The 22,024-nt window shown below is 36.7% G+C and overlaps 2 protein-coding genes and 3 pseudogenes across 13 annotated transcripts; 3 read left to right on the top strand and 2 right to left on the bottom strand.

The window, feature by feature from the left end:
* Window positions 1-52: 52 nt before the first annotated feature.
* LOC147501356 (disease resistance protein RGA2-like) lies at window positions 53-8,115 on the bottom strand. Its single transcript, XM_086603679.1, is given in 15 exon segments — window positions 53-224; window positions 351-413; window positions 523-764; window positions 849-942; window positions 1,024-1,205; window positions 1,311-1,548; window positions 1,679-2,039; window positions 2,116-2,597; window positions 2,660-2,898; window positions 3,071-3,340; window positions 4,112-5,624; window positions 5,626-5,792; window positions 5,794-5,966; window positions 6,122-7,028; window positions 7,031-8,115. Coding segments are annotated over 5 exon segments (2,856 nt in total). The 5' UTR covers window positions 7,740-8,115; the 3' UTR covers window positions 53-224; window positions 351-413; window positions 523-764; window positions 849-942; window positions 1,024-1,205; window positions 1,311-1,548; window positions 1,679-2,039; window positions 2,116-2,597; window positions 2,660-2,898; window positions 3,071-3,340; window positions 4,112-4,724.
* Window positions 8,116-9,712: 1,597 nt separating this feature from the next.
* LOC147501355 (uncharacterized) lies at window positions 9,713-13,621 on the bottom strand. Of its 5 annotated transcripts, XM_086606375.1 has the most exons (8): window positions 12,991-13,621; window positions 11,976-12,905; window positions 11,745-11,863; window positions 11,163-11,247; window positions 11,007-11,060; window positions 10,693-10,784; window positions 10,501-10,604; window positions 9,713-10,094 (listed from the first exon to the last, which is right to left on the bottom strand). In XM_086606375.1, the coding sequence occupies exons 2-3, from the start codon at window positions 12,870-12,872 to the stop codon at window positions 11,825-11,827; spliced, it is 936 nt and encodes a 311-aa protein (XP_086462501.1). In that variant the 5' UTR covers window positions 12,873-12,905; window positions 12,991-13,621; the 3' UTR covers window positions 9,713-10,094; window positions 10,501-10,604; window positions 10,693-10,784; window positions 11,007-11,060; window positions 11,163-11,247; window positions 11,745-11,824. The 5 variants fall into 5 exon arrangements, with proteins under 5 accessions (XP_086462501.1, XP_086462500.1, XP_086462497.1 ...); XM_086606374.1 differs by lacking the exon at window positions 10,501-10,604 and having other exon boundaries at window positions 10,963-11,060; XM_086606371.1 differs by lacking the exons at window positions 9,713-10,094; window positions 10,501-10,604; window positions 10,693-10,784; window positions 11,007-11,060; window positions 11,163-11,247 and adding an exon at window positions 11,408-11,655 and having other exon boundaries at window positions 12,991-13,272; window positions 13,379-13,621.
* Window positions 13,622-14,233: 612 nt separating this feature from the next.
* LOC147501354 (2-hydroxyacyl-CoA lyase pseudogene) lies at window positions 14,234-18,736 on the top strand (annotated as a pseudogene). Of its 7 annotated transcripts, none has more exons than XR_015221326.1 (5): window positions 14,234-14,580; window positions 14,715-14,944; window positions 15,739-15,808; window positions 17,373-17,579; window positions 17,952-18,189. The product of XR_015221326.1 is annotated as a 2-hydroxyacyl-CoA lyase pseudogene, transcript variant X7 (transcript). The 7 variants fall into 7 exon arrangements; XR_015221325.1 differs by having other exon boundaries at window positions 14,715-15,084; window positions 17,378-17,579; XR_015221324.1 differs by having other exon boundaries at window positions 14,715-15,084.
* Window positions 18,737-18,916: 180 nt separating this feature from the next.
* LOC147501353 (uncharacterized) lies at window positions 18,917-20,297 on the top strand (annotated as a pseudogene).
* A 1,262-nt stretch (window positions 20,298-21,559) lies between these two features.
* LOC147501352 (formate--tetrahydrofolate ligase pseudogene) lies at window positions 21,560-21,813 on the top strand (annotated as a pseudogene).
* Window positions 21,814-22,024: the final 211 nt, after the last annotated feature.

The following is a 22,024-nucleotide window of genomic DNA, read 5'->3' as shown; positions in this document are numbered from 1 at the left end:
ACTGACGGCACTTCTCCAGCGGATCCAGCATAAGGCTTTTTTTTTTCCAGCGGATCCAGCATAAGGCTTAATGACAGGTCCATCACTACTTGAAATTGTACCACCAAAACCAGTAACTCGTCTGCTTCCCATACAAACCTCTTTACTACTTCCAACGAAGTTGAGCTTGAACCATCCTGAGAAGGTAGATGCCAAGAATCTGATGGTCCACCAACATGATTAACCTAAACCAAAAAATAAAATAAGAGTATCAAGCCAAATTTTACCTAAACCTACTTCTAACCCTGTGAATAAGAGTAACAATCCAATTTTTACTATTTTTTTTATACACATAATGGCAAAACTCTAACCTGATAAAGATCTAAATGGCTTGTTTGAGAACGTTGGAGGCTTGAAGATCCAACTGTCACATCCTGTCAAATTAATTAAAATGCACTGAATTATACATACCTAACAGAGCATGCCTCCTGCAACAATTACATTAATAAAAAATAACATACCATGTTCTTACCACATGCCCACCTGATTAAGATCAAAATTTTTTGGTTCAGAAGCCTTGATGCATGGAAGGCCAGCAAAGGTTCCTGTAAATGACGAAAATCACTTTTACAAAATTATTCACTTCTACTCCACCAAACAGAACACAAAGATTGTTCAATAAAACTAACCCCAAAAGCTGTAGTTTCAGATGAGTGATACTGATCGTTCAGATCACCTGAGGGACCAGGAGGGCAGCATATACACAAATGTCTGCGGACATGTTCCTACAGTAGGAAGTTTTTTAAACCATGTCAAGTAAACTCACAAGTTAATCACCGTATAGAACAAGAACAATTAGATCAACTTACAATAGTCTATGACTTTGAGTCTCTTGACCACCCGCGTCTCCCGCATGGCAAAGATCATGCGGTTCTTAGGTCAAACCAAATTAACATTCATCCACTGGGAAAAATAGATCTATGAATAGTAATATAAACATTTGCATTTTATGAAGATTATCGTCAGATGTATATGAAAAGATACCTGGCAGCTATTGAGGTTTCTTCATTGTATCCTGATTCAATTGAACCCGACTTCGGGGGAGAGCTATCTGGGGCGCAAGCACTTCATATATGGGAAATTGGGCAACAAAAAGGTTCAAGGTGAAGTGAGGTTTTCATGCAACTCTAGCAAAGTAGTCAACCCTTAAAATTCACTTATCATCACTACACACGGTTGGATTTGTAAAATGACAACACAAAAACCATGTTATTGGAATGGGATGGCTATTAAAACCTTAGACTGGGCTACTCCATGATGAAGATTGTTACCTGCTTCCATCTCAAGAATCCAATAGTCGCTGTCTTCCTTCTTACCCTTGGGAAGTCGCATGGCAAAAAGATGCTCAAGTCATACTTCTCAAGGTCTTTTAAAGGCTCTACCTCTAACCCCAATACACGTTACAGAACACAAAACAAGTTGGAGCAATGCGATATCAGTGCTGATGACAGATTTGAGTGAAAGTAGAGGCATCAAATATTCAATTTGGTTTAAGAGCATTCAACAAACCTACCAGAAAGGAATAATTTAGATTAGAGAGTACCAGATTTCTTAACGAATCAAAGATAGCTAATTGGTGTATGATGATGGTGAATGTTATCAATTTAAGTAAGCTGTGCAAGGGAGTAAAGGGATGTACCTGAAGAAGAGTGAATAAGATGAACAGGATGAGAGAGCGGACGTTGAGGCCTTTCTTCATTGTATCTGAATGAGATTGACGATGATTCTGGGAATATGAGCTATCTTGTGTCAGTCCTCTCCTGTATCCTCTGGACATCGAGATTTCAAGGCATGACACCAACTTACCCTCAGTACTCGTAGTGCGGGGAGGAACTGGATCCATTCTGGCAAGCAAGGCAAATCTGGAAATCACAGATTTGAAGAACTTGAAGGGAAGTGAAGTTTTGCAGCCATTCCGGCAAAGTTATGAAAGCTATTATAGTTAGAAACTTTAAAGCAGGAAGGCGTCGCATTGCTTCTGGCGTGACAGGTTTGAGGACCTATAAAGCAAAAAGTGATGTAAGTAATGGGAGGTTGGGCCAGCTCATCAAACTTCTACAATTATGGATCTCCAACCTTTCTAGTGTGGTGGGAAATGAGATTCTTTCTGGAAAAGCTTGCAACAGACCTTGACAATTCTTGATGACAAATTTCTTCAAGGCTGTGACAAACTGTAGCCCTGCAGTTATTGATGCCAGATTAGGAATGTTTTCAATCATGAGGGTATGAAGTGAAGTAAGACCATCCATATCGTCCTCCGAAATATGCAACTTTTTACAACCTGCAAGATCCAGGTTTTGAAGTGCTGCTGGTTAAAGTAGATTAGTCTGGTAGAATATACACTGATGTTACACTCTCTAAGGCCCATTTCAAAATTTAACCAACTAGGGTGCGATTGCCATGAATAATGACAACCATGATGACATACGCATTCCAGAGCTCGGACCTCCTTGTAGCTGTGTTACATAGGTAACTGAAACCACGTACACCAACATTCACACTCAAAACTTGAAACAATATCATCAGGAAGAAATATGTCTCTATGCTTCAGCTAAAACCTGTAACCATTTTCAGAGGGACGGAATATTAGAAATAGCCACTCTAGAACGAAGCTAATTACCTTTTCGATCTTCAGAATGTAATAACCTTTGTTCTAATTTCCATCATATAATGCATAGGAAGCAACAAACTTGGAATATAATTTAGAGATATTGCCCGCTTCTTTTAGAAAATTGACTAAATGGTAATATTTCCATATTACAAAAGACAGAACTGTCTCAATGTGATATCATCCTTCAGACTGTCAGATTGAATTTCTTTGATGCCTCACATAGCCAAGTTAGGTCCCACTCGTGCAACCTATCACAGGAAAATAGAATAGAAATAAAAAGTTTGCTTTTTCGTAACCCAAATGATGAGGATACAACAATTACTGGTGATGGTTTAAAAAAACAAGATGGGCCAGTTCCAGTACTGAAATTCAAAGATAATAACCACTTGTAACATAGTACTCTGGATTAAAGATTGTTACCAGCTCTAAAATCTCAAAAATTGCAATAGTAACTGTCATCTTCAGCGTTACAGATACTGAAATAGCAAAATATGCTCCAGGCATACTTCTGATGATCTTTCAATTGCTCTAACCAAAAGTGAGGCACTCTTGTAATTTTTGTGAATGACCTTTTTATTGCATCCATAAAACACATTACAGAACTATGACTAACTGGAACAAGTTGAGGACATACGACGGACCAAATGAACTAAAAGCCTCTACTAATCAATCCATAGAACATCGAACAACCTACCAGAAAAGAATAAACTAGAAATCAGAATATATTATATTCAAGGAAAAATGACGGAGCAAAAAACATTTTGTATTCAGATAACGCCATATTAGAAAAGTTCACTCGGGGAGGAGGGAGAGAAAGCAAGGTCAATTTGTAGTGTCGGAAGAGGATTAAAAGTAACTTCAAGTGGATTGTGAAAAAAGATTGGTATAACACCCTGAAGAAGAAAAATGAGTTCACAAGGATGACAGGCACACTTGGTGGCGGCAATTCATTGTGTGTTTATTCAATCGAGCTCAATTCTAGGACCCGAGATATCTGGTGCCACTCCTCTCCTGTGTCTTTGAGCCATTGATATGTCAAGCAAACAAACAGATATAAAAATAGTTCGCTTCAGAGGGAGAATCACTGCATTCTTTTCTAGCAAGCTTACACATCTAGGAAACCAAAAACTTGTAGCAAAGTAAAGTTTACTAGCGAGTCAGGCAAAAGTAGATTAACCCTTCAAGCCTCTTATGGATAGACTCTGCAAGGGTGCAAGATGTTGCACTTCTTCTGGAGGAAAAGGCAGGCTCGAGGAAGAAGAAACACTTAGACCTTGAGTCATAAAAGGTCTCCCACAACATTTGGTGTACTCGTTGAACCCTCCCAATCCCCAATAACGAATTATCATACATCATAGTGTGGTGGGGTTTGACATCTTGTAATGGAAAACATGTGGATAAGGACAGAACAACAGATATTATCAATTTAAGTTGGTTGTGGATGGAAGTGGAGTGACATACCTGAAGAAGAGTGACTATGCTGACGTCTAGTCTAGAGAGCTGACATTGAAGATTTTTTTTTATTGTATCCGAATGCCATTGACATTGATTTCTGGTATGTGAGCTATCTTGTGCCAGTCCTCTCCTGTATCTTTTTGACATCGAGTTGTCAAGGCATCACAGCGATTTATCCACAGTACTCGTAGTGCAGTGAGGCAATGGATCCAATCTGGCACGCACAGCAAATTTGGAAAATAATAGATTAGCAAGAAACGAAGGGAAGTGAAGCTTTTCAGCCATTCCGGCAAAGTCTTCAAACCGTCCAAGCCTCCGATCGCTAGATCTTTTAAAGCAGTAAGGTGTCGCATTTCTTCTGGCAGAGACTGCAAGTTTCTGGAACAAGAAATCCAAAGATATTCAGGTGATGTGAGGTTTCCCAACCCATTCGGCCAGCTCATCAAACTGTCACAATTACCAATCCACAATTTCTCTAGTGTGGTGGGCAACGAGATTCCTTCTGGGAAAGCATGCAACAAACTCTCACAATCAACGATGCTAAACTCCTTTAATGCGGTGGCATTCTGTAGTCCCTTGGGTATTGATACCAAATTAGGGATCTTTTTAATCTTGAGAGTCACGGCGAAGTGAGACCATCCATGTCGCCCTCCAGAATATGCATCTTTTCACAACGGGCAAGATGCAGCTTTTGAAGTGCAGTGAGGTACCTCATACCAGACAAAGAAGCCAAGCTTTCACAATCTGAAATCTTCAGAGACACAAGGGAGGTTAAACCCCCTAAACCTTGTTCTGGCAAACTTGCCATTCTGGGGCAAAATTTAATATTCAAAGTTACAAGAGAAGTCAAGTTCTGTAACCCATCTTCCGACAAAGACAAAAGGTCATCGCAGGAAGAAATATCCAAATATTTCAGATTGGCAAGAGAAGAAGAATTGGGTAAGGAGGAGGATGGTGCGTTCTTTTCTGGATTCACTTTGAGCAATGACAGCATCAGCTTCTCACTACATTTCTCTATTGTCAATTCTTCAAGTGATGGAAGCATTGGCATTGTACTTAATTTGGGGCAATTGCGAACAGACAACACAACAACGCTATGAAGGGACACTTCTTCTTCTTTTACCCAACTCTCGAGGTTAGGGTTAGCAAAAAGGTAAATTTTTTTCAGTGATGGGAACCATTCTCTTTGTTTTCTCACCACGCTACCACCTTCAATGAACTGGAGAACATCCAATTCCTCCAGATATACATCCTTAAGAGATGGGAGTTGACCAAGTGCTGGGAGATTTTGACAATTTCTACACTTTACGAGACCAATCACAACTAAATTTGGGAACAATGGATCCATCATCCACCGTGGGAACCTGTTATCTCTGTAACCCTTTATGCCCAACGCTTTAAGATTTCGATGTGGCTCGAGGTTTCCCAGCACATCAAAATCAATTTTCACTCTGTTAACGCCGTCATTCCATTCTAAATGTAACGTTACAAGGTTGTGCTTACCCTTTAGATTCGCTTTCCACGCAATCTCTAACACTGCTCACATTTTCAAGATTGAAAATCCTCAACAGGCCTTTGAGATGTATTAGTCCATTCAACTCATTCAATTTGCATCCAATCCCCTTCCCCACAAAAAAATCTCGTAACGTCCGAATAGAAGTTAAATGACTAAAGCCAGATGGCATGTATGTTAACACAGTGTCCATATGGGTAAAAATGTGCTCGAAGTTTTTGCAATTTCCAGATTTCTCCAGGCAACAGTGTAATTTTACTACATGAAAGAATCAAGGTTTCTAAACTTTGCAGCTTAGTAATAGAGTTGGGGACAGTCGTAACAGAGTCAGACTCAATCCTAAGGTATCTTAGGCTTTCAACTTACCAATGGAACTTGGAACTTCCCCAGTTTCTACCAGCAAACGCAAGCACAATTTAAGCATTTAAAGCTTGAGAGAATATCCTCAGTGAGAAATTTCGAAAGTTAAAAAAAAAGAAGTGTCCGTAAGTTTGTATGTTTACGCAAGGATTCTCGAACTCAACTGGCAAATCTTCTCCCACGCGTGCAGCAGATGCCGTACTCCATTAGGGATGTCTCCTTTAGTTTCCTTTCCCGCAATGAAGTACTCTGTTCCTGTAACAGATTGTGCAAGGTCATGAACAAGGTCATGCATTTTCAAAGTCTGAATCTCCCCGAAGTCATCTAGTTCTGCTTCTTGAAAGAACGATCTCCACATCAAATCTTTGACATACACATTAGCTATATCTTCTAAGATTTGATTTTCTCCGAACGTGTGAACAAACCCTTGTGCCACCCATAATAGGATCAGTTCTTGCTTCCAAATTACCCAATCTTTAGGATATATAGCACAATAGGAAAAGCATTGCCTCAAATAGAATGGCAAATGATTATAGCTTATTCTCAATGCAGGCAAAATCCCAACTTCTTCTAGAGGCAATCTCCAAAGATCACTATCTTTGATACTCGTCCACTCATGTTCCTCAGTCTTAAACCGCATTAAGCTTCCAAGGGCTTTAGCTGCTAGAGGCACTCCCCCACACTTTCTCACGATTCCCTTTCCAATTTCCACAAGGTTCGGCTTTCCTTGCTTTTGATCTGAACCAAATGCCCTTTGCTCGAACAAATCCCAACAATCATCTTCCGACAACCTTAACAGTTTATATTGTGAAACGGATCCCATTATAACTGCAACCTTTTCGCTTCTAGTGGTTACAATTATTTTGCTTCCCATTGCACCTTCTAATAACAAATCTTTCAAGTTATTCCATTTCTCACCGTTTTCATTCCACACATCGTCCAGAACTAGTAAAAATCTCTTCCCTTTAAGTTGTTCCCGAAGACGAGATTGTAACTGGTCCATCTCCAAATTAGGACATTCACTGTTGGTGGCAGATTTTATCGCCTTTTTTCTGTAATTTTCTTAACATCAAAATCCTCCCCGACACACACCCACAATTTTAAATTAAAAGTACGGTCTACTCTCTCATCTTTGTAAACCAATTGAGCAAGTGTCGTTTTTCCCAGGCCAGCCATACCATAAATGGGAATGATAGAGAGGTTGCCTTCCCCGCTCAAGTCCAACAATAGTTTTACAATCTCCTCTTTCTCGACATCTCTTCCAAAAACTTTTGATTCGTCTACATGAGAATGCGTGTTTTCCCTCTCTGCATTACGCACTCTAGTTTCTTCAACTCTCGTATCCAAGTGAAAGGACCTATCAGCTTGAATCTCAGTTAAGCTTTCCCTAATATCTCTAATTTTACGAGAAATTTTAAAACGATATGCAATAGGATTTGAAGAGAAGAAGTAGCGAACCATATTGACGACGCTATCCTGCATAACCAGTCTTTTCCGCAAAGCTTCAATGGCAAAGTCATCAATAATGTCATCCGCTTCATAAACGGCATCCTTGATCCTTCGAAGCCATTCTCTCACCTCATGCTGGCGGACTTCAAGCTCCTCAGCGTGCAAGAGTACAGCTTTGATGGTGGATAAAGTCCTTTCGAGCTTTTTCAGGTCCTTCTTGACTCCCATAGCTGATCCAAGCTCTTGGATAGCACGAGATCCTAACTCAGTCAAAACTTTCTCAGCAAGGCCAAAAGCAATTCCTTCCGCCATTTTTTGATAGTAAGAAAGCAGAAAGATCTTTCAAGGGTTTCTAAGTAGTACAGTAGTGTTTGTGTTGCGTAAGAGAAGAGTATGGGGTTCTGATCTAGCTATATATAGGACAAGACAACCTGTGGCTAAAGCAAAAAAAAAAAGACAAAAACAAAGCAAACTTGATGCCTTTGGGACCATGCAGTACACTATGTGATGTGATTTGTCGGGCAAGTGAAGAAAGATACCCTATAATAGTTAACTTTCCCACACCTAACGAAGGTAGATCGATATTTCGTTCGGCAGATGTTTTGATATATCTATTCTAAGTTGTAATGAGCACTGTTCTAAAAACTAGCCATTTGTCCCGGCCTATGGCCGGATTTGCTACATAGATAGCTAATGACTCAAAAGTCTAAGTTTAAAGAGTTTTGGCGAAGAGTTTTATTTCTAGGTTTACAAACTCCCTTTCAGTAGCGAGTAGTCTATATACAATAGAGTACGTATTAAGTATTGATAGTTTTAGACTTCTAGTTTGAAGACGCAAGAGGAAAAATTGTAGGACATTGCCTATACATGGCAAAAACATGATCTTTGAGCACTGACTTGGTCTCACCCAGTTTCCTAGCACATAGCATAAACAATGTGTAAAAAATAAAATTTCCAAGAACAGTATTGATAGTTCAAAATTTTGTAGGAGTACGTTTAATGTTGTGTAGTAGAAAAAGAGACAGTATAGTGATATTCTAATCCCAACTTGATATGTTAATCTATAGTCGATACCAAAGAAAGTGAAGAATACTTAAGTAAATTTTAATTCCAAATTAGACGTAAATTGGAGATTAGAATTTTGTTGGCCGGGCTGCTACATTGATAGCTAACAATTCAATAGTCGAAAGTCTACTTGAATATCTAATATATGTAAAAAAAAAAGTAAAGATCACTACTTTATTATTATTTTCTTCGCCCATTTGAGTTGAATCGATCTTCTTCACACTATGTTGTTGTTGTTGATGATGATGGTTTGGAAAATAAGAAGAATGAGAAGATGGGACCACTGAAAAAAGAGACCATGTGATTCCAGCAAGCCTCTTATTTCTTTGTTATTCTGGGACTGCATTTCAATTTTGCTTGTATGCAATAAACTGACCACTACACAACTACAAAAACAATAAAACATAGATGCTCTGTAGTTGTTTCTTCAACTGAATGAAGATTTTTATAGTATGCTATGCACAATCTACGCTTTTGTTGAAAAATTACAAAAATGATAAACAGCTCAGAGATAGAAAATCATGCCTTTTTTCTTCTTTCTAAAAGTAACTCGCTTTTATCACGGCTAGGAAAACTCTCGTCAACAACTCCATGCCGAAGTTGAATGAAATTGGACTCTTTGCCATACTCTCTGTATTGGTCGCTTCTTTCAGTTGAGAGAAGAACATAACTAAAGGCTCGGAGTATCTTTTAAAACTAATTACTTGAAGAAGAGAAGAATAAGAGAGAGGGTTTGAAGAGATGAATTTTTTTTTTTGAGAGTTGGGAGTGTTTTGTAGAATTGAAAAAAAAACATGGAAAGAGGTTTTTATCTATTTTGGTACATTAATAGTGGATGATCTTATGATTATGTTTACATTGTATTTCAATCATCGCACAAACGTTAATAAATATTCATACACAATAATATAATCAACAAATGATGGAGATTATTAAAATTCAATTGTGCATAGTTGAGAAGTGGAATGAGTAAATGAGTTGTAGGTGGAATTCATGTATGCGCAATCACAACCAAGTGACGAATAGTATAAAGCAATTGACCAATATTTTTGTGCATGGGTGACTTAATTAAATTTATTTATTTAAAACATGTGAGGTTTTTTCTAGACTAAACCAAGTTATTACGACTTAAATTTTAAAATCACCTACAAAAAGATTCTGAAAAGTTTTGGTTGCTTAAGTATTGAATCCTATTAATTTCACATAACAAGTTTCGATTGTAATCCAATACTTAGTGTTCTCATTTCATCAAACTAAACTCATTCTAGATAAATCTCTGCACAAAAATAATTTATTTCTAAATTACATAGTAAGCACTGCACCGATCTAGAAAATAGCAAAAAAGAGTTTTCAAGAGTTACTTGAGTCATAGTCTCAAAACCCATGTCTTTAATAGCTTTCATGGTTATAATTGTGCACTAAGCTATCATTATACCTTGCTCCGATCCAATAGAATTACAAAATCAGGCCACCACCAAGGCATTTTAAGGCAACCGTGGCAACTGGCAACCCCAGATGAACAATATGAATCTGGAAAATTCCATACTAATCTTCTTCTTCTTTTTTCTATCCGGCTAGAGTTGCATATATTCTGGGGCTTAACTGCAGAATGGAGTTGAACATATATATGTACATTACTCTGACAGAAGCATCCTCTTTATAAAGCGTGTGGAAGTTCATTTTGAGTTACTGATATAGCTGAAATTGGATATTTGTCTTTTCAATTTTCTAAATTCTAACATACATTCTCCTTAACATACTTCCACATTAATAATTTTATTTCTTCTAAAAACGTTTACACAACTACCAGTAGTTGCTATTAACAAAGGAAGATGGCACACACTTCTAAGAATCATTATTTGTTTGCAATTTTTCAATGCATTTTGATGAACCTCAGATAAAAGAATTTAAGAATAAGAATTCTGCATATAAAAAGGTATGTATCATTGTTCATTGAAATAGAACTAACAGGAAAACGAACAACGTCTCAAATGAGTGTGTTTCTCACCGTGAGATGCTGAAAGAGGAATTTTGTAATTCATCTGTACTAAATGATATTTAGCAAGATAAAGCTTCATAACTGATATGTTTCCACCAGAGTCTCCAATATACCTACAGTGTTGCAGTGTGTCTCTAGTGACATGTGATAATCAAGAACTTTGAAATCCTACATAACGTTGGGAAAGTTGGAAAAACTTACGCATAAGAAGTTTGTTGAACGACTATAAAAGAGGTGATATCTTCTTTCAACATGAACACATCACACAATTGCTTCCTCTCTATGTCCTAGACCTAAGAAAATGCAGTGGTTTAACAAACCAATAAGTCACAAAATATTACGAAGGGCCAAAGAGTGCATAAAAATAAGGCCTAAAAGTAAAACTGCGGATCACATTTGTAAAGTGAACATATGACACATAGTTTATTCTGTAAACAAAAGCTTAAGTTATATGACTATTTTTGGACTTACTACCAATCACATTTATGAGTAATGAGTCAACATATAGGACTTGCCTCAATGTTGTTCTGGACAGTAACATTAAATAGAATGCCTTGGTTCTCAAGAAACTGTAACAACACAAATAAAAAACAAATGTCAATTAAACGGTACGTAAAGAAACAGGAATAATGCATGCAATGATACCACTAAACAGTAAATAATATTTAAACATGCATGAATTTGCTCGGAACTGCGTCATTGGATTGTAGTAGAGCTTGAGTAATATCTTTACCAAGTAACTTAATTCGACCATCTCTGTAACAATCAATATATTGTTTCAGTCTACATCACTACATGCTATATATATGCATAGGATAAATAGATAAAGAAATAAAAGGGCGGGATCCGGCTAGAGTTGCATATAGTCTGGGGCTTAACTGCATAATGGAGTTGAACATATATATGTACATTACTCTGACAGAAGCATCCTCTTTTTATTACGGTAATGGTTGCAACTGATTCAATTACAATGTATGAATGTAATTACACTATTACAGACACCAATACCAAAATTGAATTTCAGTAAATCGGTGACTTCTACAACAACAAAAAGTGGCTTGTCAAGAGAATTGGCCAGCCAAGGAGATGTATAAAAAGAGAATAAACAACATTGGCTAACTTGTACACTTCAATCTCGAGAAGATTAGAACTGAAACTTATCACCTGTTAGATAAAAGAAATCAGAGTAAGGCGGATATTCATATCATAATATCAATTTGAAGAACTATAAGAATGACGAAAACAAAATTTACCTATTTACTCATTGACAACTCCACTTGTAAGATTGAGGCATATGAGAGAGTCCATGGAGGTAATCACAGACCTTACACTTTTAGGTTTCTGATTGTTGTGGTGGAGGTGTTATTGATTCCTAAACAAATAAACAAAAGGAATTGACGAAATAAGTATCATAGGATTCACAGGATGCCTTACTTATCGACATACCTAGTACATGAACAAAACTAAAGTAGTGATGATATTACCTCTGAAAACTGTAAATGACTATGGTAAACATTGGAAGTCTTAACAATTGTTTCCCATGTTTGATCAACAGAGGGAGGCTTGGAACACTTTTCTAAATGAAATGCAGCAGAATTCTTGGAGGAAACAGAAGGTAAGGTACGCCATAGCCAAGACTCAGAAAGTGATTTTGGTAACAGTGGGGCAAGAGGAAACTGTGAAGAGTACACATCTAGACTACCCTGATACACTTCTCTTAAGAACTGTGGTTTATCAAAATCCAGGTCACCGCTATTCCGTACATTTGAAGACATAAAGGACCTAGCCTCCCGATCAAGAACATCACCGTTTCTAAAGCCATCCAAGCTATGTCTATGTCTTGCAGGATTTGGTCTATCGGAGGAAGACAATAAATTGGGAGAACCAACCTTTGAGAATTTGGGTTTTGAAATTTTCTTCTCTTGTGGAAGATCCAAGTTGTGGAGATCACCAGAGCAAGATACTGCAAGCATGTCTTCCTTTTCAAAATGTTCTGTTAGAATTACATAATCGTTCTCTTTGAAACCAACCATCCCACTCATATCTAAAGAACTGGACTTTGCAATTGAAGTCTGCAAGTGTTCATAATCAACATACACAGTTTTCTCAACCATAAGGCTCAGTGAATCTGAACCCCAGTAACCATCTTTATATGAAATGGAATTGTTCACCTTAACGCTCTTCACTTGCTTAGGAATGCCAAGAAAACACTCATGAAAGGGGGATTGAATAGCCTCACTCCGGTAAGGTGATATTCCGGAACCCCCTGAATGCATGCGGGATGATGATCCTTCAGTTGTCTGAGAATTGCTCCATATTGTTAGCTGGTTGGATTCACTTGTCAGCTTACTCTCATCCCCCAGTGGTTGAAGTCCACTCATTTGTTTATGTTTATAGACTGCTTCCCAGTTGTTCTGTTTATAAAAAAGTGTAAGACATGAACAGAGAGTTCTAGTAGATAATGACACCAACATTTAGGAAAGAGGTAGGATTACTTACCACAGGATCAGGTTCAATGTGTGACCTGGAATACGTGGTTTTAGTGATTTATCACATCTACATTCCTCTAAAGTTAGTGTCTTAAATACATCAGCTACCCTTACCTCTCATTTCTTCGTGTTTTTGTCCACCACATCAATGCCACGGGATCTGACTTAAGTATGCAATATGTGCACTTTCATCTAAATTGGCAAACATCTGACATCGAGACCAAATTCTATTCATATCTGTTGATTGGATATAGATGATTTCTAAACGTTTACGTTATCGGACCTGCACACTCTAATAAAGAACTAAGTAGAATGAATTGACGAATATTTAAGCTGATACACTTATATATGATAAGACGTGCTAAGAAGGATTCAATGGCTGACTTGCCCATCTGTACCTCAAATTCTCAGGTTGATCTTGGCATTGCTGTTCAAAAAGCATGTGAGAATGTTACACTGGCATTCAGGTTTTTGTATCCTTTGGACATAAGCATCAAAGAGAAAATAGAGGCGATAGCAGGGTCCTATGGTGCCAGTGGTGTCGAATACTCAGAACAGGTAAAACCTTCACTTTGTGTAGCAATGTTTTCAATCCCCCTCTCCGGCACACCTTTTTTTATTCATGTTCTCCCTTTATTTTGTAGCAGTCACTACTAAAAAAATGACATATTATGACGCTTGTTTTTTATCTATATTGACGACTTTGTTAAAAACCGTCAAGATAGGTGTTTTAGTAATATTTTTATGACGGCTATTGCAACATTATGTCGTGTATGACACAAACGTCAAGAAAATATAATAATTTTATGACGGCTATTGCAACATTATGTCGTGTATGATTTAAGCGTCAAGAAAATATAATAATTTTATGACGGCTATTGCAACATTATGCTGTGTATGACACAAGCGTCAAGAAAATATAATAATTTTATGACGGCTATTGCAACATTATGTCGTGTATGATTTAAGCGTCAAGAAAATATAATAATTTTATGACGGCTATTGCAACATTATGTCGTGTATGACACAAGTGTCAAGAAAATATAATAATTTCATGATAGCTGTTGTAACATTATGTCGTGTATGACACAAATGTCAAGAAAATATGATGGTGTTTTCTAAAACTGTCAAATTAGTAATAGAATAAACCGTCAACCTTCTCACAATTTTTTGGGCACTAGGTTGGACCATTTTGGCTTTCAATTAAACTGTCGACAACTTAAAAAAAAAATCAAGTAACTCAGTAAGAAAAATTGAACCGTTAATACACTCTGGAGTTTCCTCACCGGCTCACCCATCTTTTTAATTTTTCAGTCTTTTAATTTTTATTAGAGAAAAAAGAAAAAACACGAAAGTGTATTTTCTTCCTGGAAACCTAGGTCATCTTCTTCGTCCTCTCCAATTGGAACAAACCTCTCCATTCCCTTCTCTGAAATCTAGGACATCTCGTTGAATCTTATTTGCCTCTCATCTGGCCATGGAGAAAAAGGCGCCTCCTTTTCTCTCAGATTCCAGTTTTACTTAGTTATCTCACTGAGTTTTTGTTATGGTTTTTGACAGATTGAAACGGAAAGTAGTGGAAGGCGTTGGGTCGATCAAGGTATGGCTCCATGTCTTAATTTCTCCAACCCTATTTCCTTTTTCATTTCGTTTCCTGCTAATAGGTGTGAGTTTTTTGTGTTTTGGATTTGATTTCCCTGATTTCGTGCATTGTATTCATCTGTGTATGATCAGTGATTGGTTCAGTCTATATATCTCCTTGAATGCTCAAGTGCTTAAGTGTTCTGAAACAAGGGTGGGATTTGATGGTTAAAAGCTTCAGGCTCTTGAATGATTGCAAGTAAAGCTTGTTGATATGGTGCAATTTGTCCTTTTTATCCATGCTGGCCTTTGTCTTATCATATAGCTTGTGATTTGCTTGTCTGATTTGGTCTATGCGAGGGTTGAGTCAGAACGAATGCAAGGTTTGCATTTCTATTTTGCAACTCTGAACAACTATTAGAAGTACTTTAAGTTAAAAAAAAAAAAAGTGGTCTCGACTTCCTACGGGTATTACTAATTTTTGCCGAGAAGGATTCGGATTTTTCTGAACGTTTGTGAACAAGTAAGATTCTATTCCATCTTTTGTTCTTCTCGATCTTGTTTGATGTTTTTAAGGAAGAAAAAAGGTTGCTCTTTTGAATTTGGTTTCCCCCAATTAATCAAAATGTGTTCTTATAATCGAAAATATCTACTGTACAATTACGGTGTTTGAATAGCAGTTCATTCTTACTGTTTTAGGTTTTGCTCATCGGCACAAAAAATTTCTTATAGAAATTAATTTTCTTCTTAAGCGGTTTCGAAGCTTTTAGCTTTCTTTTACCTTGATTAATAAACTGATAAATTATTAGAAACTAATAAGTAACAAGAATAAACTTTGTGTGAATTAATGGGTAGTTGAAAACTTAGTTCACTACTTTGCTTAGTGCTAACAGTGAACCTGCCAACCACTATGCAAGGTGCTAAAATTATTTTGATTCTCTATGTTCGGTTTGCCTTTCATATCAGGTTGCATGATTCTTGAGATTAATATTACTAAGTTAATGTCCAAATTGACGATAAGATGTTTCTAGTGGTGTGAGGTTGATTTCTCAGGTTGTATAGTTGTAGTCTTTGAAGAATCAAGAGAAAGAGATTGATTACTTATAATTTCATATTATACTTTAATATAATCCTTTTACTATGTGGACTGAATATTGGTTTGGTTTTGAATTTGCAGGTTTCATCAAGTCAAAAGAAATCCCAATGATTGTGATCAAACTAGTATAGGAACCAAAACTATTAAGAAGGTACTCGATCTGTCTTTGCAACCCATAATGTATATAATTTAGTCGTTAATATTTAATTGTTTGTCTTACTGTTTAGAAAAGATTGGAATTGGTATGCTTTAGCGCATGTTAGTAAGTGAACCAACTATATGAAATAGTACCAACCTTTTGTTCAAAGGGTGTTGACATGTACATTTGTGTGCTCACCAGCCGCTACTACTTTTTTCTGGCATTTTGTTTCTAATGTATATATGCTCTCTATCTTTCGTAGTCTGAAATTTAGCCTTTAGTGGCATATATCATGGATAGTTATTATTTTTAATCACAACGTGTTGTTTTGCTAGCTAGTATCATTTGTGTATTTTCTTAATACTGTAGAAGCGGCTATCTGATTATGTTTAGTTAACTTATTAAACAAACTAGCTAACATATTCTTATTCACATTGTTTCTTAGGTGATAAGTCAAAAAGTAACTTGAACATACAAGTAAATGTGACTTAGTATTTGACCTGCCTCTAGACGTTAATTCTTGGCTGAAACCAAATTTTCAAGGACAACCTGACCCTTCAAAATATAATTGTCCTTGGCCTGGTAGAACCAAATTAGGACATGGATCAAGGGAAGTGAATTAAGTACACCATTGATACCATAGCAAAATGGTATTGCATCAAGTGTCGGACACTTTATATCTATTAAGGGGCAATTAGCCCTTTTCCATTTTTTGTTTTTTTGTTTGTTTTTTTCAATTAGCCCTTTTTAAGGATCCTGGAATCTGTCCTTTAATATGTTAGTACTAAAAAATATGGCTTAACATCAACTGCACTTTTATCTTATATTCAAGCTGTTAATGACTACACTAACGTACTTCTCTCCAACTTGCTGTTAATGACTACACTAACGTACTTCTCTCCAACTTGCTGCTATCTCAACTGGAGACCCTTTTCAAGGAAAGCTCAACAAGCTCTTTTTCAATAGAAAGAATCCCATTAACATCCAAGGAAAACTCAGATGACTCCCTTAGTTGGGAAACAATGCCATTAACAGAGTTCTTATTCCGAACTTATTGGAGATGTGCATGGATAATCATATGTTGGTTACTTGTGTGTTTTTCACTTTTTGCATGTAAATTCATAGTATCGCAATAGAAAAGCATTTGAGGTCATGGGATACTGCTTGTGTACTACAAAGGGTGTTGCAGAGACCCTGAAGTTCAACATGGCACTGATTCTGCTCCCTGTTTGCCGAAACACTATTACGTGGCTTAGGAAGAACTGTTCATTAAACTTAATTATCCCGTTTAACGACAACATCAACTTCCACAAGGTATGTTCAATTGTGTTCCTACTAGACCTGCCATACGATGTAATAGTTCGGTGACTTATGTGGGTTTTCCAGAATAAATTTGATGTATCTTTCCAAGATTGAAGCCTCGGGGCTCATGGAGATGGACAAAACACATTTATTTTGAGTAAATAGAAAAAGAGAAAATCATGTTGCCAATTACAATATGTCCTAGATCACTGACTATGTTCTGAATATTTTGAAATTTGTTCTAACTTCTGAGAGTGTTTCACATTATTTTTAGTGTAGCTGATTGCAGTGTGCATAGTGATTGGTGTAATTCTCCATGGTGGCACGCATCTTGCCTGTGATTTTCCAAGAATTGCTGGTTGTAGTCATTCAATCTTTCGCACTACAATACGTGCTGATTTTCAAAACCACCAGCCATCATACATTGAGATATTGGTGACAATAGAGGTTGCAACTGGAATCACAATGGTTCTACTGATGGGTACGTCACTTGTGTATGTGAGTGTAATTAATTTGTGATCTCATTAAACCAATTAGTTTTTGTTGTTTGTAATAATATTTCCTGATATAATTTTGGTATGCTTTTTAAATTTTTCAGCAAATCATATCCCTTGAATGGATTTTGTTTTTTAGAAAAACAATATTAGAGTTGTGTATGACAGAATTTGAATTTCATAAATTCTTGTCTTAGATACTAGAGTTGTGTATGACAGAATCTTGCAGTCCTCTTCTTCTATTTTCTTATTATTGCAGCAATGTGTAGAAAACCGTTCATTATTGTTACTTTGAATGGTTCAGCCTGTGGTCCTGATCACTTGTCATTTTGTTCCTTCTCATCTCTTTTCTTTCTCAGGTTGGTGGTCCTTGTGCTTACTGTTGTGCACATGGCTCTATTGTATGGTTTGTTTGTCCCTGATTGGGAATACTAACTTCCAAGTGAAGCCCTGCCCCTATTTTGGTTTCAGAAGGTGCAAACACGATGGATGTTGGCCGAGCTGTTCTCGTTCAGACAGAGCCAAGGACAAGGTTAGATGCAGGAACTTGGGGGACCATGGGGGTTGGTCTGGGTTATTGCATCGCTGCTGCAGTTGCATCACCTGATCGCCTTGTTGTTGCTGTTGAAGGCGATTCCGGATTTGGATTTAGCGCCATGGAAGTTGAGACATTAGTACGATATCAGTTGTCTGTGGTCGTGATTGTTTTTAACAATGGTGGTGTGTATGGAGGTGACCGGAGGAACCCTGAAGAAATTACTGGGCCTTACAAAGATGATCCTGCCCCTACTTCTTTTGTACCAGTGCAAAGATATCATACTGTAATGGAAGCTTTTGAGGCAAAGGTTATCTTGTTGGAACTCCGGAAGAGCTCAAGTCTGCACTTGCAGAATCATTTTCTGCACGAAACCAAATTGTAATAAATGTCACCATTGATCCTTATGTTTGGTGCGAAAAGTGGGAGAATGCAACACAAGAACTGAGACAATATTTCCGATCTTTGATAGGAGGTGGAATCGAACATATTATGCTATGAATATCCTAGCTTTTTACCTTGTGTCCTTTTGATTGAATACTTGAACGTTATTGTAGGATAGTTGTAATAAGGTCATATGCCGATGAATGTTGTCTTTATAGGTTCAAATTTTTATTTGTAAATACGAAATGGATTCATAGTTATCTACTTATCCTAAAAAAAAAACTTCCAAGTGAAGGCACTTCATCTATTGCAACAAGGACCTTCACTGTAGGTTCAACACTCTTAGTATTAATATTAAACTTGATTTCCGTAACTTCGTCCCTTCCGTCTGCGAAATCAGAGCTAATGAGTTGTATATATTTTTATTTCCATCCGAAGGTGAAATATGGAGTAAGGGGAGACACCGGACACGCTTGTAATGCCGTTGGAATGATAGATCGTACATTATTAGGAGTTCAACATCTATATAAAAAGGCTATATATTCTAGGACAAAGGTTACGATTGCAGTAATGGAAGAATTTGATTACTCTGTGCTCTTTTTCCTTGGTCAGATGTTATACCTCCAGTTTTTGTCCTTTTTCAGAGTCACCAGATTATGGTCCACTTCCACAAGGTGCTCCTTCTTGTTGTTAGTCTGCTTTTGAACCTGAAGGAATCTTAAGGTTTGTTATGGTTTTCTTGCATTTTCAGGATTAATTTCATTTTCATGCCAACACAGGTTTACATAAAAAGTAAATGTGATGAATCCTTCTCACTATGTTGTATGTGTAGTAAATTTGATTTACCATGTTGTGCAGCTCAGTGATGGCAGTTGTTACTTGCATGATTTGATTACATTATGGCCATGTTATTGTACATTTCAAGGTAATTCATCTTAGTGCAACTAAATATTTCTTCATTGACAAAGAATTGTAGTTTGATGTCTTATCTAAATCTGAACTGCATGCAGGAACACAAAGACAAAATATTGCACTAGATAATCCCCGCCTCCTGTCTTGTAGTCATGGGATTTATTTTAGACTTTTCTGGTAAGCTCATTCTGTTTTCATTTCTATTTTATTTGAATTTTCTGAGGTCAGTGTCAACTAATGCCTATCCACCGTAAACTATTATACTGGTTCCAAAAAGAATTTTCAAATCGAATGGAGGTTGTGGACTGGTGGAGAAGTGCTGCATGCAGTAAATAAAACTTCAATTTGTTGGTCCGACAATAACAACTATACATCTAGTCTTCAACTAACCAATCTGCTTAATGTGACAGAATGCATGTGAACAAGGCCATTTACAGTTCAAGTTACACATGTGTTACAAAACCGGTCAACCGGAATTTTCTTTTTACTTGGAATTTATGTGTTGGTTAGATATTTGAATTCCACGTTGCAAACTTATGTGTCTTAGTTATGCATTGCATAAATCCTGTTTGGCATTTTGTTTCATAGTTTGATATACTTACAGACGTACAATAACTAGTTGACAGTTGTATCGTATATTGAAACTGTAACACTCTAGAGCTAAAATCTTGTTTTGTGTTCTTCTTATAGGTTGATGTGTGGGGATATAGACAGCCAACTATTGTTCTAGATTTGATGGGAAAGCATGCATTGATGATTTATATCCTTGCCGCCTGCAATCTACTACCTCTCTTCTTACATGCATGGATTCTACTGGAAGAGACCTGAAAACAATATTGTGAGTGGTTCATTCTCAAATGAAGTTTTCTACTGATGTACGTGTTCTCCTTTGACATAATTTAGCCAAATTTGTTTATTTATGTTTTTGTGTTCTTAACGGTTGACTTTAATTGAGTTGGGTCATGATCCGTTGGCAAGGAAAATCTTTTGGTTAGGCTGCTCATCGCCCTTAAAATACTACATCGTTGTTCATTGTTTCTACACTTGACAGATGACATTAGACGCTTCGATATTTTTTTGGTGTAAATGGAAGTGAGGAAAGGCTTATCTTTAACCATGTACTATATATAAATGTAGTAGTGTATATCTTTAACCACAGTCTATTTGCATTGTAGGTATTTTCATTTATTTTTCCTTCCATTGTGAGAACTAGGTCCCATCGCATTGTTCCTCTCATGCCATATATAAAATAGCCTACTTTTGGTAAGTGGCTTGAGCTTTTGGTAGCAAATTTACTAATAATGTTTCTTTACTTTGTTTCTTAGGTTTGACAACGTCGATCGATCGATGGATAATACTTAATTTGTTGATGATGGAGTTGATTAAAATGATTTTTAGTTTGGTTGAATGTACTATCAAATAAATGTATCTAGCATTTTTCAATGATGTTGGATAAATTGATGTAAGGAATAAATATTTTTGAATGGTTTGAAAATACATAGGGTTGAAGTTATTGTGGATGTTATAGTTTTATTTTTGAGAATTTTATAGTTGTTTTATTGGTGAAATAAGTTTCCGTGTTAGGAATTGAATTACAGTTATTATTATGCAAGATTTTTTGGCGGGGAAAAAAATATAATAAAAATATAAATAATATATATATTTTTTTAAAATAAAAATAAAAGTAGATGACGGTTTTAGAAGAACTGTCATAGTGTAAACTATTTGTTGACGTATTTTTCTTCCATAAAATGACGGTTCCATAGTAGTCAATGAGTATTCTTGACGGTTCTAATTATAATTTATGACGGTTACATATGAGGTGTCATAATAAAATTTACCTACTATGACGTTTTAAAAACAAATATATGTCATAATGGGAGGGACTTTTAAGACGCCTTTCTATGAACCGTCATAACTTTAATGACGGTTTTGGTTGACTTTTTATGACACCCCCAGTAATGACGACTAGTTTTTCAATCAGAAAGTGTCATGATATGTATTTCATGATAGCTAAAAGCTGTCATAAAAAGCCATTTTTTTAGTAGTGAGTCTTTCTTTCTACATTATCCTGTTGGTCATTCTTTTTCACATGCTCTTTCTTTCTTGGTTATCTAGGCTGAGAAACAGATTGAGATGTACGCAAAGCAAGGATTTTCTTCTCTACCAATCTTCATGGCGAAAACGCAAGATTCATTCTCCCACACTCCTCGAAAAGGAGCACCAACCGGATTTGTGTTACCAATTAGGGATGTCGGGCAAGCGTTGGTGCCGGATTCATTTATCCTCTAGTGGGGAACATGAGTACAATGTCGGGCTTCCAAGTCGGCCCCGCTTCTTTGACATTGATGTGGACACTACTACTTGGGAAGGTTCTTGGTCCGTCTTGATTGCGGTTTGAATATTTTCATCCGTTGTATTGTATTCATCCGCCTGTTGTGGTAGTTTCATATTTTAACAGCTTTAAAGCGAATAATACCCGTAGTTTGTCCCGATTTTCAAAGCATAAAATTCATGTACCATGGACGCCTTTTTCAAATATCTCTTTTCTTTCACCGGTAGATGATTCTCGCTTTATAGACTTTATATTCATGAAGATCA

Source organism: Coptis chinensis, chromosome 4, assembly GCF_015680905.1.
Source record: "Coptis chinensis isolate HL-2020 chromosome 4, ASM1568090v1, whole genome shotgun sequence".
Taxonomy (NCBI): domain Eukaryota; kingdom Viridiplantae; phylum Streptophyta; class Magnoliopsida; order Ranunculales; family Ranunculaceae; genus Coptis; species Coptis chinensis.
Note: the sequence above shows the minus strand (reverse complement) of the source record. Positions and strands in the feature narration are given on the sequence as shown.